This window comes from Dermacentor albipictus, chromosome 1, assembly GCF_038994185.2.
Source record: "Dermacentor albipictus isolate Rhodes 1998 colony chromosome 1, USDA_Dalb.pri_finalv2, whole genome shotgun sequence".
Lineage (NCBI taxonomy): Eukaryota > Metazoa > Arthropoda > Arachnida > Ixodida > Ixodidae > Dermacentor > Dermacentor albipictus.
In genome coordinates, this window is record NC_091821.1 from 247,063,546 (window position 1) to 247,081,447 (window position 17,902).

General features: G+C 50.0%; 2 protein-coding genes across 2 annotated transcripts in view; one reads left to right on the top strand and one right to left on the bottom strand.

Moving 5' to 3' along the window:
* LOC135901340 (uncharacterized) overlaps window positions 1-8,845 on the bottom strand; it is a 174,376-nt gene extending 165,531 nt beyond the window's left edge. The window contains exon 1 of the mRNA XM_065431092.1: window positions 8,786-8,845. The gene's annotated coding sequence lies outside the window, so the exon portion shown is untranslated. The remainder of the gene's footprint in view (window positions 1-8,785) is intronic.
* LOC135901341 (uncharacterized) overlaps window positions 8,715-17,902 on the top strand; it is a 53,534-nt gene continuing 44,346 nt past the window's right edge. Inside the window, exon 1 of the mRNA XM_065431093.2 lies at window positions 8,715-9,224. Coding sequence (XP_065287165.1) covers window positions 8,715-9,224 — 510 coding nt within the window. The remainder of the gene's footprint in view (window positions 9,225-17,902) is intronic.

Below are 17,902 nucleotides of genomic sequence, written 5' to 3' on the forward strand. Positions count from 1 at the left end.
TAATTATTTTTGTTGAAGATGGATAATTGTCAATTTCAACAATTTTTAACCGATTACTAATGCAGTTGCTAATGAGCTGTAAAGGTGGGCCAGATATACCACAGTACTTAAATTTGTGTATAAGAATTTCATTGTTAATGGTGTCAAATGCCTTAGCAGTGTCAATGAATACGGCTCCGAACACTGTCTATTGCTTGTTTGATGCCATCAGTAAAAGAAAGAGGAGCAAGTTCAGTAGAAAGTCAATGACGACACATGGTCACACATGGTCATACTTATATCCTTACACCGCAATACAAAGTCCGACTTGCATTTATATATGGCCATATATGTATATGACCATATTTACATCCTTATATGGCATTATATACCGGTTATTCAGCAGTGTCGCGGCAAACTTTATTACGACAATGCAACCAACTTAGAATTGGTCGCTGTTCTCCTGAGCAATTCAATGTAACTTTTCCATGAGTTTACGTATATATTTAATATTAATTAATTAAGCAACGTTGAGAGCATTTCTTTAAACGCGAGATCTTCAATGTATAAGTTGTAACTTGTAGAGTGTTTTGAGAAATATTCAAATAATTTCCGTGATGATAGCTACTGTGGTTTTAATTTTTCCCGGTCGTTAAAAAAGCGCGCGAGATTTGAAAAAAGTACCACGTGACTATGCTCTTACGCGCAGCGACACTAGTGCCCCCAAACATGCACGAATGAATGATCGATGCTGCAGCTGCACGCAGACCGAAGGCACGGACAGGCCTTGAGCAGTGGAGATGGATCGAATGCAATGGCCTTCCACTTTTGCCGAGATGGCTTGTCGGTTACTGAAGCGATGGAATATGCAATAAATAACGCTTGGCTATTCTTGACGCTCTGTCAGTGTTTTTGCTGTTGACAGGCAGCGTAAATGGCGAGGAAGTTTTAGCCGTGGAAACAATGTATGACTGGCGTGGCCATTGCCTATCTTTTTTGTTGTTGTTGTTGTTGTTGTTGTTGCGGCCTATTCATGCCTTAGGTCTGCCTGCCGCGTCGATCCTTCGTTGGTAGCGTGTTTCAAGGCACTAATGTCGCTGCGCTTAAGCTCGTAGTAGTGTGGTAAATTTTTTTTTTTGAAATCTCGCGCGCTTTCCTTGCAGCGCGGAACGATTTAAACCAGTGCAGCTATCATCACGGAAAGAAAATATTAGAGCGCAGTTCTTAGGCACCCGTTCCTGCAGCGAGCGTCGGCGTCGGCGTCCCTCGTAACCGCGCTAACGATACAAAGATGAAAGAGCGAACGCGAAGCGCAGCGGGGGACGAAAGGCGGCGATAGCGCAGAGAGAGCGAAGAGGAAAGTGGAGGAGGAGGGTGCAGCGGAACTCTCGTCAGGCAGAAAGCGGAAGAGGAGGGTATGGCGAAAGCTTGAGAAGTAAAGCGTAATGCCGCGCAAGACGGGCTCTGCGGCGACGATGGCGACGCGATGGCGGCAGATTAGCGCGCGTCGTCTGTTCACCGATGATGCCACAAATGCCAAATATGGAAACAAAGCGCTGCGTGAGCGGAGGTCTGTCTGCAGCGGCTGCTGTGAGTTGCGCCCGCGTCACCCACGCGCTGCCTCTCGCGATCTCCCGATTAGCGAGGCAGTCGCGCCACACTTCGCTACGTTTGTAACGTGCCGCACGAGACAGATTGTCCGCACCAGCCAATATATCGCGAAATGAAAACACGTATACAGCTGCGCGGAAATCGTAGAGAGTATAAAGAGTATCGTTATTATCGGTGAACTTTCTTTTATATTTCTCAACAAGCTCTACAACTTTTGCATTGAAACTTTAGCGCTTAAATCTTTTACATTTTTAAATATTTTGCTTTTAGCGTTGGTTAATTATTTGTTACCAGTTATTTAACTTTTACTAAAAAATACTTTGCGTTGCTCAACAGGACAGTGAATACTAAGTTGATTGCGTTCTCGCACTACACAAGTGAATTTTTTAAAGTTCGGCGTGAGCTAGCCGAAACACCCTGTACAGACATACTATATGGCAATATACCATATGTCCAAACTAACGGGGGCCTTGCTGTGACAAAAAAAGCGTGGGGGGGGGGGGGTACAAAATGCGACGATGGGAGCAACGATGCTTTGTTAGCAGTCGCCTTGCGCGCACTGGTGAATATTTCTGTTGTCACTGACTGGGTAATTAGTCAAATAGACGCCCCAAATTTTTAACTACGTTTAAAGTTACGTAAGCTCAAATGTCAAATTATGCATCACATTCGAAAGCTCATATTCAACAGTTTTCAGCTCGCTACATTTCCTCCAGTTTTTTCCGCACGTAGAGTTGTGGCGCAAAACGCGAAATAGAATGCGAAGGGAAGGCGGGCAGGCGTGCTTCGCGCACGTGACAGCAGTGCTCTCAAAAACTGAACACCATTCAATGGCTGACTTGGTGACCCCGAAAAAGTGACAAGCCAATGGTGTAGTCGGTGGCCGCTGCTACTAGTATAAGCAGCCGCAGTCTGCACTTTCTTTTTGCTTCGTTCCAATCGTATTTCTGATTGCCGCCCCGAGCCGGCGCACAATGTTCTAGCAAGCAGCATGACACGGATGTTTACTCGCAAGCTGCCAACAGCTACGCCGTCGCCTTGTCACTTTTTCCGCGGTCACCAAGTAAGCCAACAAGGCGTTCATACGTGAACCCGACAGAAGCGGGTCGAGTCGGCTTGTCGGGCTGCAATTGGCCTGCGGATTTCATGTAAACACTAGCCGATCGGGCCGAACGAGCGTATAGTCAGGCTGAGTCAGCCCGACTGCATGGGGTAGGTTGATCGAGACCGACCTGTTTGTAGCGCGCATGTAAACGTGGACGGGTCGGCCCAGCCAGCGCTATGACTTGCGCGGAACCACTGCGACGTCGCGATTCAAGCGCCGGCAGCGGGGATGGCATCGAGACAAGGCAAATACAAGCACTCTGCATTGCAACCTCATCGTAAGGATAAGACATGTGAAATAGAGCTGTTGTAGGCGGCCTCGGGAACCGGAAGCCCAGTTCGGACGCAGACGCTTGTCCCATCGCAGCACCAAATTTGAGGTGCCCCTGTCGTCAGTCAGCGACGCCCGCGGCCTCCTGGAACGCTTATTGTCATGCAAGTCTTCACGGCCTTTTGCGAACATTTCTCAAAGCAAGACACCTTTCCCCATTCGTGGGCTCCATTTCCTTGAGGATTTCGATGGGCGTTCGTCCCTTGCTCCATTAGAAACGAATCACACTTCGTTGCTCGTACGCCGTGGACGTATGAAGCACAACCGTCATCTTCAACAACTGACAGCAGCGCCGTGCCGCAGAGCTACCGGCTGATAAGGCCGGGCCACTACAAGAAAGGTCCACCGCTGAGAATGAATACGTTGACTTCGCATTCGCAGCCGTGATTTGACTCAAAATAAATATGGGCAAATACTTTCTGATTCGTCCTTGCATTTGTACGCTTATGTGTACATTACATATATGCCCACATACAAAACATATAAAGGCCATGTATATTATATCCGTGCTTTCAAGGATGCTTCGAAGTGTGCCACCATGGTGTACGATAAAAAAAAATTCCCCATGTATTCGTTATTTTTCGTTTAGAGCGCAGCTCTTGGGCGCCCGTTCCTACGGCGAGCGGCGCCGGCGGCGGCGTAACCGAGCGAACGAGCACAGCGAAAGATGAAAAAGCGAGCGCGGAGCGGGACATGCAAGACGCGAGCCGCGAACCAGCGGAGACCAATGAGAGCGGCCCCTTCAGTGACGTGCGCGCGGTCAACTGGTGCCCGACCGCTCGGTGCGTAATCGTATCTGGTCTCAGCCGGACCGCTCGTTTCGTTCTGTACCGTCTGCTCGCGTCAGCTCTCGCTCGCGCTTGTTTTGTTTACTTGCTGTGGTCTCGTTCGCGCTTCTTTCGATTGTCATGGTTTGGCGATTGTCTTGTAATCTGCGTGTATGCGGGATGTGAATTGTGTAGTAGTTTCTGGAAGCGACACGGCACCAGCGATTACGCTGGTACCTTCGACGAGTCATGTATAAAAGTCGACGCTCTTGACCCTCAGATCAGATTTTTGACGATTTCCGACTCTACTACATGTCTCTCTCAAATTCACTGCCTCAATATATCGCGAAATGAAAACGCGTATAGAGCTGCGCTTAAATTTCGCACTAGGGAGTATCATATTCGTCGCTGAATTTTTTTTTCTTGTCCTTTGCTAACGGACTCAAAGCCAACGGTCACTTGATCGGGGGTAAACCTCTTGTCTATGGTAATAAAACGATTGCCAATCCTCATTCGTCAAACGAAAAGGAGATCGATTATCTGTGAGCTACCACGCTTGCTCACGCGACGGGGCCCCACCTCAGGCGCGGCCTCGCATTAGTGCAAACTGCTCACAAGCGAACCGCGGAAGACGTGATCAAATTACGCAAGATGGAGGCCGCCGCGAAATGACTCCTTTCACTTGACGCCGCACGCAGCGCCCGCCGCGTCTCGGGGTGGCCACGGCGTGGCCGGCGAGTCACGCCTGACACCTCCAGGGGTGAAGACCTCCGGCCGCGCGAGTCCTCCGCCTCGCCAGAAAGCCCCGCCGGCCCTCGGAGCTTTCTTCTCTTTCGCCAAGCGTGTTCCATTTTTACATGCACTCTCGCTGCTTTTCACAGCTGTTTTGCCCTTCGCCCTTTCGCACGCACAATTTTTTTTTTCTCCCTCAACCTCGTAGCGTCAAGACCGTCCTCCGTGTTTTCTTCGCACTGCATCTTCAGCCGACCTTGTTTTATTTCGCGAGCAACTTTAAAAAAAAAATTCGTCGCCTCCTTGCCGCTGTGTATAGCTACCCCTTGTCATTCGACCACACCATTACTGTCTCGATCCATCTTTTGATTTCAACATTCCGCGAGGCCTTATTGTGTGCCTTCACCGCTTCAGGATCAGCTTGGCTTTCCCCAGCTAATTTAAGCGCAAACTTCAGTTATAAGACTCGCGGATGTGTTCAGTGTGCATTATACCTGAGGACATGCAGCACATTTTATGTGACTGCAGTCGATATTCATCAGATGAGCAATCTCTAAAGGCTGCTTTGCATTTCGAACTACAACTCTATAGCTTGATACAGCGAGACATTCCTGGCCCGTGGGAAAACAGTGCTTGCTCATTGCATATGACGACGAAAGCGATTTTGATATTTTTGAGGACTGCGTGCCTTCATGAGACTTCATGAGCAGGTTGGGTGTGACCCGCCGCGGTTGCTTAGCGGCCATGGCGTTGCGCTGCTAAGCACGAGGTCGCGGCGGCAGCATATCGATGGGGGCGAAATGCAAAAACGCCCGTATCCCGTGCATTGGGGGCACGTTAAAGATCCTCTGGTGGTCAAAATTAATCCGGCGTCCCCCACTACGGCGGGCTTCATAATCAAATTGTAGTTTTGGCACGTAAAACTTCAGAATTCAATTAAATTCAGGTTGAGTGCGCGTGCATATATATATATATATATATATATATATATATATATGTCGTTGGTGTGTTTGCCTGATGACTGTGTATCATACTTTACGCCCAAGAGCGTGAGCATCATGCCAGTCCGCTTTTATTGAAAATATAATCTCTCTCTCTCTCACGTCTTCTCTTAAGTCATTTGACTGCAGTGTATAAGACTGTGACCTTTTCAAACTTTACATTCCCTCCTCACAATGCGCACCCGTCTGTACACAGACAGGAAAAAGACACAAGGCCAAAACGTGAGCTCGCGCAGTTGTGCCCTTCCTTACCACGGTAGCGCCCTGGGCGGTCGCCTGGCCGAGTCTCATCTTCGTAATTACTACGCCACTGTTGGCTACCTTGACTGTCTCAGTGCAGAGTAATCTCTTGCACTGCATATCAAGTCCAACGAACGCTGGGCGGTTCACAGAAGTATGGGCGTTATTGTCCAGAAAGGAGGGGAGGTTGGCTGGATGAGCATGCCTTAGTATAGCCTGCTACAATGCACTTGGTTTTGCGAGATGCAGAGAAACGTGGAGAGGAAAAGGGAGTAACGATGAAAGGTGACGATGCAGCAGCACAGTGAACTGCTGTACGCGCGATATGTAACGTATATTCACTAAGAATCGAACATCACGTAGCTCGAGCGAACAAATGCACACTGACGTGCAGCAAAGGGATCACGTTCCGGCGTGAAAGAGTTGTTTTTCCAAGTCCCCCTGACTTAGAAGCATGGATTATATGCCTAAAATGACTCTTGTTTGTCTCTAAGGTTTCGAGCGACGGGCGTTCGAGAAGCAAGCCGGAGCTCGCCTGACTGAGCAGCGATACCCTTGTTTGTCCGGAGTAGGTGCGATGAGAAAAACTCCTTCCCCTTTTATAAAATATTTCTAGTCATGGCTATAACAAATTCTCAATTTTCTGCACTTTCTGTTTCATATGTGCTTATCTGATATTTAGCTCTGATATTTGACATCTTAGTTGAAATCAAGAAAAAGAAATGGGCATGGGCAGTGCATGTAATGAGGAGGGAAGATAATCGATGGTCATTAAGGGTTACAGATTGGATTCCAAGAGAAGGGAAGCGTAGCAGGGGGCGGCAGAAAGTTGGGTGGGTGCATGAGATTAAGAAGTTTGCAGGGACAACATGGCCACAATTAGCACATGAGCGGGGTAGTTGGAGAAGTATGGGAGAGGCATTTGCCCTGCAGCGGGCGTAGCCAGGTTGTTGTTGTTGTTGTTGTTGTTGTTGATGATGATGATGATGATGATGATGATGATTATATTTAGCTATCGCACACAGGGCGGTCTCCCTTGTGTCTCAAGATGAGAGAACATGGCCATAAGCGTCTTTGAGGAGTCGGTATTGATTGAAATGTGAGCCTTCCTGTGTACGTATGTCTGTACAGAGTCTGTCATATATAACGCACTGCTTCGCTGCGTAAAGATTTTTTTTTTATGCGAAAGCATCAAATGGCCCATTGAGTGAAAAAGCCGGGGTCTGTAGCAGCGAGAGGGCACCGAAGGCCCCATTGGCTGCGCGTGACGTCACGTGCGCGCCTCGACGGCGCAGAGCGGGCGAAAGGTTACACCGGCTGCAGCGCCAAGTGTTGCGTAAGGGGAGAGGGCATTGCTGCGACGCCACGTCAGCCTCGCTCTCGCAGGTCTGTGTTACCCGCGCGTTCCTTATCCGCGCAAGCTCTCGCCTGCGTTCCAACTGCGCTTCGCTAATGGCTATGAAGAAATTAATGTATAAAATGTAGAATGAATTCGAAAGGAAAAACGTTGGCGGTACTGATTTTTGAACCTACGGTCACAAGTCCAGTGTCTTGCCCACTGGGTTAAACCAGCACCTCCCAGATAGCAGGCCTGTGCACTCTGCTTTATGACATCATGCATGTTACTTGGACCGAAATTTCCATTGTCAAGCCTGGCGTGACGAAAGTAGCATGGCGTCACGGATTGAAGTACACCGGCCATTTGCTATCTAGAAGGCGTTGGTCTCAGCGCGTTCACTTGCGCACGAGGAGTTCATAACTCGAAGGACCGTTCAACGGCGTTCAATTGGACATTAATGCTTTCGCATTCACAACTCCTCAGGATGCTAAGGGGTCCTCAGATTTGTTTCTTTGTTTTATTGAAACAGACGTGTACTGCGCGTACTGCGTGTACTGCGTGTACTGCGCGTATGGAAATGCGCTTATGGAGCATCACACCAGACAGCGCAGAAATAGATAGCATTTCAGCAAGGACGCTGTCTTTCAGGAAGACCGTCTTTGTGGGTGCTTTATATGGAATCCTCGCATGTGAAAGAGAGTAAGGCGAGTGTTGTTGTTTGCTAACGTATTCGTGCGGATTAGCAAACGAGGTGCAGCGCAGGAAAGGGCATTTATTTGTCTAAGTGAGGGCCTCGGGACGTAAGCATGCATGGGCTGTGGTCGGGGGATATGTAAAAGAAGAAGGAAAGAGCACGAAAAAGGAAAGAAAAAAAAAGACGACGACTATGTTCTCTTTTTCCTGGTGTTCTGTTGTTACTCGTATCGCTATTTGAGAGTTTCCAGCTCGTTCTGTTGCACACCCTTATGACCTAAATTGATGCAGTGCGGCCCACTGCTTCCATGCACTGAAGCGTCGATAGGCTCGTCAAGCCGCTTTCACAGCTCTTTTCTTCAGTCCTCCCGAGAATTAAAAAAAAATAAGATAGATTCATTCTATGCAAAATTGCCGTATGGTAATTTTGTATGTTCTGCCGTATGGCGTGATCCTCGCTGTATTACGTATTATAACGGATTGCATCAATTGTCTGAAGCAGTATAGGAGAAAATGTCCTCGAGATGCGCGTCATGTCTCCATAAAGTGTTACAAATGACGGCGCCATAGCAGCAGTGGTTCATTGATTATTTGAATGAATGAACTAAATGCTCCATAGTGAGTTCAGCGCGCGACGGCTTAACGGGGCAAAAGAAATGATCCAACTGGACCAGAAGTGATTCTCTTGCACGGAGCGGCAAAGGCAACGGGAGGCGAATTCCCGATCGGGGGGTCCCCACTCCTCGCGGTTCGAGTCCCTCCTCGCCGTTCGCGAGGGATGCCGCTGGGCGCGTCCACCACTTTCGGACGGCCGCCGGCGGGCGGGCCGAACCCGTTTTCTGGCTCAGTGTGTCAGTAGGCGAGAGAGCGGCGGCCTGACCCTCGTCGTCTGCTCGGCCGCCAGTGGCTGCTTGGCCATGAGCAGCGGCAGGCGCATCCGGCCCGAGCGGTCCGCGGGCGCCCAGCGCCGCAACGTGCAGAAGCTCACCTGGCGAGACTCGCACTGGCTCCAGGGCTTCTCCTCCGACGACCCTCAGCGCGGGGCTCCTCCGTCGGCCAGCCTGAGCGACATGGGCGTCGGCGCGGCGCTGCGCCGCGTGCTCCTGCTCTGCGAGCGGCAGCAGCACCGCGAGGCTGCCGCGCTGCTCTCGCACCTCGCGCCGGCCGTGTTCCGCGCGCTGGTGGCCGAGCTGCCGGTCGAGGCGCTGCTCGAGCAGCTGCCCGCGTCGCTGCCGCCCCTCGAGGCCCTGTACGCGCGCGCCGCCTTCCTCGAGGAGCCCGCGGCCACGCTGCAGGCGCTCAAGCCCGACGCCCTGGTGCTCCACATGGCGCGCCTGTTCGCGCAGCAGCACGACGCCGACCGCGACGGGGCGGCGCAGTGGCTCGGACCGCCCCAGATGATCGCCTCGTGCAAGAAGCTGCTCAAGGTGCGTTCTCGGCGCATGCCGTCGCCGAGGGGCTCAGCGCCAACCCGCGCTCTCCCTGGCGCTGGGTCCCCGGCGTCGCGCCTCGTATACGGTCAGTGCAGTAGTAGGGTGGGCGTGTCCAGTGTCCTAGCGGCAAGAATACTTACACCTCGTGTTCGGCTGCTCAGGACGCGGAATGCGACTTCGGAGAGACAATCGTGAGCCCTGTCAGCGTACTAATTTAAATTGACAATCATCAGCCTTCGATGAGGCCTTCGACGAAAATGTTATTTAGAAGTGTCCTGCCGTCATTGGCAGCGTTCCGCTTTGTCCCGCAGAACTGCGTTCTGACATTGTGCTTAAAAGCTTGATGAACTTATCGGAGAACTTGTCTGATGCCGTTCACGCGAATGTTAGCTGCTGCGGGCTCAATGTTGCAAATTTTGCTTAGAGTCTGATGGATGCTGCTTCGGTACGATACTTCGCGACTCAAATGGCTTATCGGTGATCCTATAGTTCTCGTTTTGCGGATCATTGATTGTGCGCGCAGTGTGCCACATTATTTGATCAAGCGTGGATGAAGCGGATGTATCGACACTGCGGATATCACCGCACGAAGGCCGACGTTTTCACAATTGTCACTGAACAGCTATTGAATGCACGCCGCGCGCGGACCCAAATGTTTTCGATTTTCGGTTTTAATTTTTACTTTATTTTTTCATTCACCCTGCGACCATTCAGACTCAGTAAACCCAAGAGTGTCCAGTAAATGCAGTGCGCTTCTGACGGCTTGACTGTGATTCCATGCATTTGGGAGTAATTTATATGGTTCTTTGCGGTCAACTCAGACGCATGCGACGTTTTATAGCCATTCCATGTGCGCACAAAATTGGTCAAACGTGCGCGAGCGAACGTGCAGTTTCGTTACCTCCAAGTAGAGTTTAGCGATTTTGGAAAAGTCCCGTTTCATTCCGATTTGCATACAGAGGCAGCAGATAATGACGGTATGTCTGCATAGTTTAGGATTCGAGATTGTATATGTGTATTATTGCACCTTTGCCTCACCAGCGAAAACGTTCATAAGCTATTTATACGTAGCCAGCGTAAAATACGTTTGCGAGTTTGCGAGGACCGCACCATTCCTGACATAAGTAAATAATTTTGCGAGCTAGGCTCCGCATGAGTGTACGGTAGCCGAAACGAACGAGATGACACAGGTACATAATCATCGTGTGACGTGTTTCTGTCTGTATGTTGTTCGTTTGGGCATTGTGCTGTGTTTAACCGTCCTGTGTTTAACCGCTCTCTACAACGTGACATGCTGTTTCTCGTCGGTGAACAAAAGCCGACATTGATATGCAGCGGAAAGGTTGCTTCTTTTGGTATACATTTCCTGCTTTTCCAGCATTTCACAAACGTTGTTCGTCCGCTCAGGACTCAAAGTGTGCTTTCTGCACATTTTAAGGTTTTTTTTCCGAGTCAGTTACGGATCCCTCGAATGAGCACCGCATTCAATATATATACTATGATCTAGTTGCAAGGACTAATACAAATTAATAAAGCTTGTCCTTTTTTTTTTCGCTTTCTTGCTTTGATAGTCTAGTACGGCGCTCAGCGATTGAAACGGGATACTCGGAGCGAGTGGCTGCCGACAATTTTAACGCCATTGGAGGGCGCTGAGGACACCGAGTTGATGAATTTTTGCATCATATGAAAGCGATAGCACGTGACTGCATTTATCCCATCAGTAATTTCCCAGTGCTCACCGGTGGTGCAAAAAGCGCAGGCCGTCAATGCGGTCTGAGTAACGCGTTTCAACCGCTGAGCACTGTGCTACCTTGAGCGTGAACACGGGAGCCCGTGGCATTCGGTATTATCAGCGCAATCTAACGGTGGCACCGAAAGGTTTTGCGCATGCTCAGTGGGTGTAAAGGAATTATTACTTCGCGCACATGACCTCATGCCATCGCCCTCGTGGTGGTACGTCAATTCGTTCTACCACGGCACACTAGCGACGAGCATTTGTTTGAGAAGAATTGGGAAATCTGAGAGCAGACGTATTAACTTGTTCGTGCCAACTGTCTGCAAATTACTCCCGTGTAGAATCGTATAAATGGTTACGGCCAAAGAATGTTTCACCAAGTATCCCACGCAAGCAGTGGTTAATCCCAGCCAGCAGCTACTGAGTTTGTAATGGTGTCTAAACTATTTACAAATATCAGCTAAATGAAGAAAATGGTCTGTACCTTCCTTCTCTCTCGCTTTATAGCTCTCGCTTTATAAAATTCTCGCACAAATGAATTTGCGTGTAGAAATGACAGCGAAGAAATACTCCATGCTGTTTAGCTCTGATCATCCGCTTGAGGAACGCACCATTTGATCTTGCAACTGCGTAGTGCGGCCTACTAATTGGCTGCGACTCGCACTGAAGGAAGGAAAAGCACCTAACATACGACATGCGGGCGCTCCGATGATGTGATGCGCGTAAAGAAAGGATACTCTCGTTACACATGCACACAATACTGCAGTGCCACCAGGCTACACTCGTAGTACTGAAAGCCACGCGCTCCCGTGTTCATGCTCAAAAAGATTAAGATAGCACATATTCCGGATGCGAGCTATTACACCTGACGGGACGCTATAACAGTTAAAGCAACAACGTTCCAGGACTTGTAAACAAGGTACTTCTGTTTCATTAACCTTGTGCAAGAAATAACGTGGAATGCACCCGTTCTGCTACGTTTGTAGCAGTCAGTAGAGTAGCCGATGTCCGTTCAAGAAATGCTGACCTCTGTGCATCCTCTTGTCGACGTTTCGTGCGATTGGGCCTAGGTCAGCTTACTTCTGTGTAGTCATACACCAACCGACCCATCTATGTACCATTTCGACCTCCACGTTTCTTTCCTTCTTTTATTCTTTTTTTCGGTCTTCTTTATCAAGCGTGCGCACGTCAAATATTTTTCAGCATGTGCACTACGGTGTGCTGACGACATATCTTCTGCCGTCAACTATAACTTCCGTACACGCGGGCGAGGTAAGCGATTCAATGCCCCAAGTGTGCATTCAGTCGCATATGTCACCCGTTTATACGAAAATCGCACGACAGAAGAGCGTAATTGGACTATTCGCATATTGACGGTACTTGCGCGTCAACGTCGTGGTCTATTTACTGACCTGCCGTGGGAGCCGCTAAAGTTTGACTGCCCTCTAAAAATGCCCTCCTTAGCACAACTATTTCTCTTTGTTTTTCTATTCTTCCGGAGTGACAGCGCCGTAACGGGTCTTTACGTGACCCGCAGCGGGGGGTTAAAAATGAATGGAACACAATATGTTAAAGAGCGTAAAAGACAACGACACCGCTCTGCTCCTATCACGGCGGCCGCGCGGCTCCATGCACCACTGGAGCCGTTTTCGCCGAACAACGAGCGACGTCACATGCGACGTGCAGCGCACGCACTCGTGTATCTCGTTACGCAGCTCGTCGCGCGCGCATGCCCACTCGTGTGCCGGCCGTTGTTATTCCTGCCCCGCTACGTGGGCCCGGCAGCCAAAGAATCCGCGACGTGACACCGCGGGCACGCATGCTTTCGGGGGTGCACGAGTAGCACGCCACGGACAGCTGGAGAGCTCGCTCCTCGTTCGACGAAACCCGGCACGCTCGTCCTACGAGCATCTCGCGTGACGCGCGCAACGTTTACGACGCCGGCTGGACGACAGTGGCTGCGCGCGTTTGCACGCAGGCCGCTTGCCCTCGGCGTTAGGTAACGTGCGCAGAATGACCCTTTTGCGGGCGATTATAGCCTATATGCGCGGACCTAGAAGTGGTTCGAGAGGGCCTCGCGTGTGTAAGAAGTCTGACGAGCGTTCGTTAAATGTGGCTTCTCCACATCAACAAACACTGTGAGGAGAAGCCCCCTTCCATGGCTTTGCTCATTCTTCGGGCGATAGTATGTGCGTGTAAGTGTAACCGAGAACGTTCCCATGGGAACGGTAGGTGTTGATGATAAATAGGTAAATAAATGAAGGTACGTATATCACCTGGAATCGAACCTTTGACCTGCATGCGCTGAAGGGAACTAACTCTTCCGGACCCGGTGTGCGGCGGCTATCAACGTTTAGCATGCTGAATGCTGACAGCCATTGTAACATCCATATGCATAGCAAGGAAAGAGTGGATGTGCGAAGAGGGCGCATTGAAGGTATCGCAGGCGGCGGAGCGTGCGCAATGCGGAGGCGATCTCGTACGTCGCCTGTAGTATGGAGGCGACACTAGTAGGAAAGCTTATACCTTATTAAAGCAAAAATGACGCTCGCCAAATACAAACCAAAGGCAGTTGAAGTAGAGCAAAAGGTTGTGTCGCGAAAAGAAAAGAGAAGGAGAAAAAGGAACGGAATAACGAAAGAAAGAAAGAAACTTTAACTAAGCTCGCGCCAGGCTGGGTGCGACAAGGTGTGTCTGAATCTCTTTTGACAGCTCCAAGAGGAGTGTTTCATTTTTTGAGGCTATCTCGTGAGGTTCTTGTGGAAGAAATGCTACAGCCGAAAGTTTGGCAATGTATATAGTATTTGCAGCTGTATGCAAGGCAGGTAAACAACGCAAGAGATAAGGAAGAGCAGGCTGGAGCATTGACGGTGACTGGCGGTGGAACATAACTGTCAGCATAAATTTTCATTTATTGAAAGGTCGCACCTGCCCCCAATCTGGAAGGGGCAGGCCCTAAATTTCTACCTCGAAATTTGGGAAGACTGACCTGTCCACTCTATCGCACGCCAGTGTGAAGGAGCCGCATATTTATAGCGAGCAAGAAGATCGTTTGCGCGATTCGTCACACGCGGTGCGCGTGAAACACGAACCCGGTGGCATGCATACAATTCCGGGAACGCGCTCAAGCTTCTGTCGAAAGCAAACGCACGTGCTCGCATCCTCCTGTGCGGCGTCAACTCATGCCGCGTTTTATTTTCCTCCGCCCGGCTGCTCTTTCTGTTGTGCCCATCAGTCTGCAGAGCCCCGGAGTTATTTTCCCGAGCGCGTACAGCAGCGAGGAAAGGCGACCTACCGCGCGATACTGTGTGTCGATCGTTATAACTGCTAACCTAGCACGACTCCTGATTAAATCGGCTCGGCGTGTTCGCTTTGCTTGGTCTTGTTATTGAATAGTCGCCTACACTTAGAGACCATTGAGTGCCTGAAGTCCGATGTAACGCACGGCATTTATGTCAGACGCTGAAGTGACCGTGATAGGGTGGCGCACGATAATAAGGCGAGGTGGGGGTGGGGGGGACGGGGGGAGGATGAAGAAGGAGGAGGTCTGCGACGACTGCGCGCGTGACTAGCGCCCCGTCGAGCTGCACTGGGGCCTCGAGGTGCAGCTCGTGCGGGGAGTCGGATCTCCGCTCAGACCAACGCGCGCAGCCTTACGCGAAAGTTGCACGCCTGCTAACGCTGCGTGAGAGGCGAAGCTGTGTCTCTCGACGTCAGAGTCGTTTTCGAGGCGGCGACGCGAATGTCAGTGTCGCGAACTTGCTCTGTTTTCTTTTTCTTTGTTTTTTTTTCCTTCTTTTTTATGACACCGTTTCAACGTCCTTTGAAGAGTAAGTTTGCGCACAGAGAAGAATGAAATTCCAGGCTGTTCGCTTCCACGCTGTAAAAACCGATTTACCCACTTAAGGACGTTTTACTGTGTCTGCAACTAATACCCTTACGCCCAAGGAAAAGGAATTTTCACAAACCTAAACACGTATACACTGGGTGCTTTGAGTTGTCCTAACATCCTTTTCTCTAAAGGGTGCAAAACTTGCCATGCCGTTGCTTAGATGGCATGCATGCATGCCGCGCTATTCGTTGCTGCACCTTGCTGTTCAGCGAATAATACCCAGGCATATGTCCAGACGCCACCTAGATAGATTTAGAACGACTAAAACGTTGTGGTTGCTGCATGGATCAATCGATATCATTAAAACTCATTGAAAAAGAATTCGGCGGACTTTTTTTTGTTCCTCAAATTTACATTACGATAGGGCGTTGATGACCAAACAACGTTCAAGCGCATCCTATATGCGCACAAGAGCAACCCCAACACAGAGCAGACATATGTGAAGGGCTCAAACCGCGCTACCGACACCCACGTATGCGTGCTAACCGCCTTATATAGCCATGGTGTTCCGACCTGCAGTGTATAGTGGCAGTGGGTGAATCTCTGTACCCCGTAATTAAACAATAAGCTTCGGCAGAGTGTTTGCTTCGATGTGGTCAGTTAATAGGCACCTATAAACCGCTGCAGACCCGTTGATATGACACCGGACTATATACTTAATGCCTTTCGATTAGCTGCTTCCAAATATCGGCGTGGCGGCGGCATGTGCAAATAAAGGGTATTTTGACAGCCCCCGACAGCCTTAGCACCGAAAGGACGTTTTAGGCAAACGAAATGTAAACGAAATGTTTTTTTTTTTCATTCAAAACACCCTTAAAGAGGTTTTTGTTACCATAACAATCTTTTCGTTACAACCACTTTTTTTTTGTAAATTTCTGTTTGACGAAGCGCTGTTTTGGTGCTCAAAGCCGCTTTCAGGATGCAAAATGGTCTACAGTGCAGAAACAAAGTAGGTGAACGCAGAAGCGGCGCCAGCTGAGATTGTACAGGAGCCCACGATGCAATTCTAGGTCACAGGCTCAAAGTCAGCTCTCAGCTCTCAGCTCTTTCCCTCCTCTTTAACCCCACACCCCAAAGCCAGCGAAACTATTATTCTGGGTCGACATAAATTGTAGTGGTTGAAGAAATTATCTGAAAATGCAGCTGTAAGACCTCTGTGTATATCAAGTGTTTTTTTACGCCTGTAGCGAATCCACGGCAGCAGTTTACGCGACGCTTAATCGAGGGCGGTGGGAGGCTCATACACTGGCCTACATGAAATTCTGCGACAGTAGCTTTCGGTGCAAGTAACTACGAGTTGCATAAATCTGCAAATTTTCTCGCAACCAGGTTATAAAATCCTCAGCTTATTCAGTACCCTGAGCAATTTCACATTCAGCCACATTTTCCGTCTTAGAAAAGGGACTTCTCCACATTCCTGCTTCAATAAAGGAAGCCCGGAAATTATGGAGATCATTCAAACTAAAGATAATTAACGTTATGGCACGGAAACCGCTTTCTTCTTTTTTTGCTGTATGCTTCACTCTACTAGTTCATCAAAAACGAGGTCGCCGCAGCCTTTGAACCGAGCCCGCGAGCTTGATGAGTTCGGCGGCAGGACGTGCGCTGGACACACACACGCCACCCGCGAAAGCGTGCGCTCGCCGGTCATTACTGGTCGAGAATGCACGGCCTCGTTTGTTTGCGCGGCAGTGGGCCGCCGGACGACGAGCTCGCGTGTGGATATCACCGCGAGCGCGTTCTCCTCGGACGCCATGATCCCGCACCGTGACTTCCGCTCGGGAAGCGCAGGCACACGGCCACCTGTGGTGCTGCCGGGTCGAGGCGCGGTTGTCTTCCGCGATCCGCTGCGCCCTTTCGGCGTCCGTTGGCACCGCGTCGCCACGTGCGACTGTTTGCCATGCAGCGCGCGTCGCAGCTCGTGCCGAAGGTCGGGGCCGCACAGTCATATACGGCCGCTGACCCGCGAATCCGAGATGTGTCGATGCGCTTTGTATGCAGTTCGCGACGCGGCGTGTGTATGTGGCCTTCGTCTGTATCGCTGTTTTATGGAGCCGTGGCTTCTCTTCTTCTTTTTTTTGCTTTTTGCCCGTTCGGTTAACACGTTCAACAAACGAATAGCGCGAGACGGACGACGGACAAGGATTCAGACAAAACTAGCGTTTTTTTTGTTCTTTAGTTGGGCTCAATTCAAATCGACGAAGGCGATGAATTTCCATTTGAAGAAGAAAATTCAGATTTATTGCGAAAGAGTTACTGTTGGGGAAGAAAAAGAAACGCGACGGGAAGGTGCTGCCATCGATTTTGCCGCTGACGAGACGAAAGGCTCTGTAGATATTGGGAAAACTCATTTTAAACATTACAAATAAAAAGACCCATGTCGAAAATGTGTGTCGTTGACAAGAAAGGCAAGTTCGCCGCGTTATATACAGTTCCACGTGGACAGCGCTGGTTGATTCGGCGAGCAAGTCACTTAACTCTGCGTATATCAGGAGCAGAGTTGGGAGTTCCAGGAACACATTATTTAGTGCCCTGCATGTTGCCCACAAAGACGCTGGAGTGCGACTTCCGTAGCCGTGGAGAATGGCGCGACGAGTGCCTCGTTGACCGATATTTTTGCGGCGTTGTCGCCCGGAGAGCAGCTTGCACCCTGCTGGTTGTTTACCATCAACCATGTGGATAACTATATGTACGACGTGCGATAATCAGACACTTTCGCATATACGAAACGGCGGCTCCGGCATTAGTCCCTATGCATCTTTCTCTATCCGACATCCAGTTTTCTCAGTGCGCACCAAGACGGAACAGGCAAGACGGAGAGGTTATGTTTCGCTCGTAGTCCCCTTAGTGGGCTATACGCGTACTATGCATATATAGGGCCGCTTATACATAGTATACACGCTGGCCACTCCGTGGCGTCGCCCTCGTAATTAGAGCAACGACGGCTACGCGCGGTGACTGATCGCTGGCCGGGCTCTCACCGCGGCCCGCCGTGCTCGACCGATGATTAATCGGCACGCTTCGAATTGGCCGCATTCGAGGCGC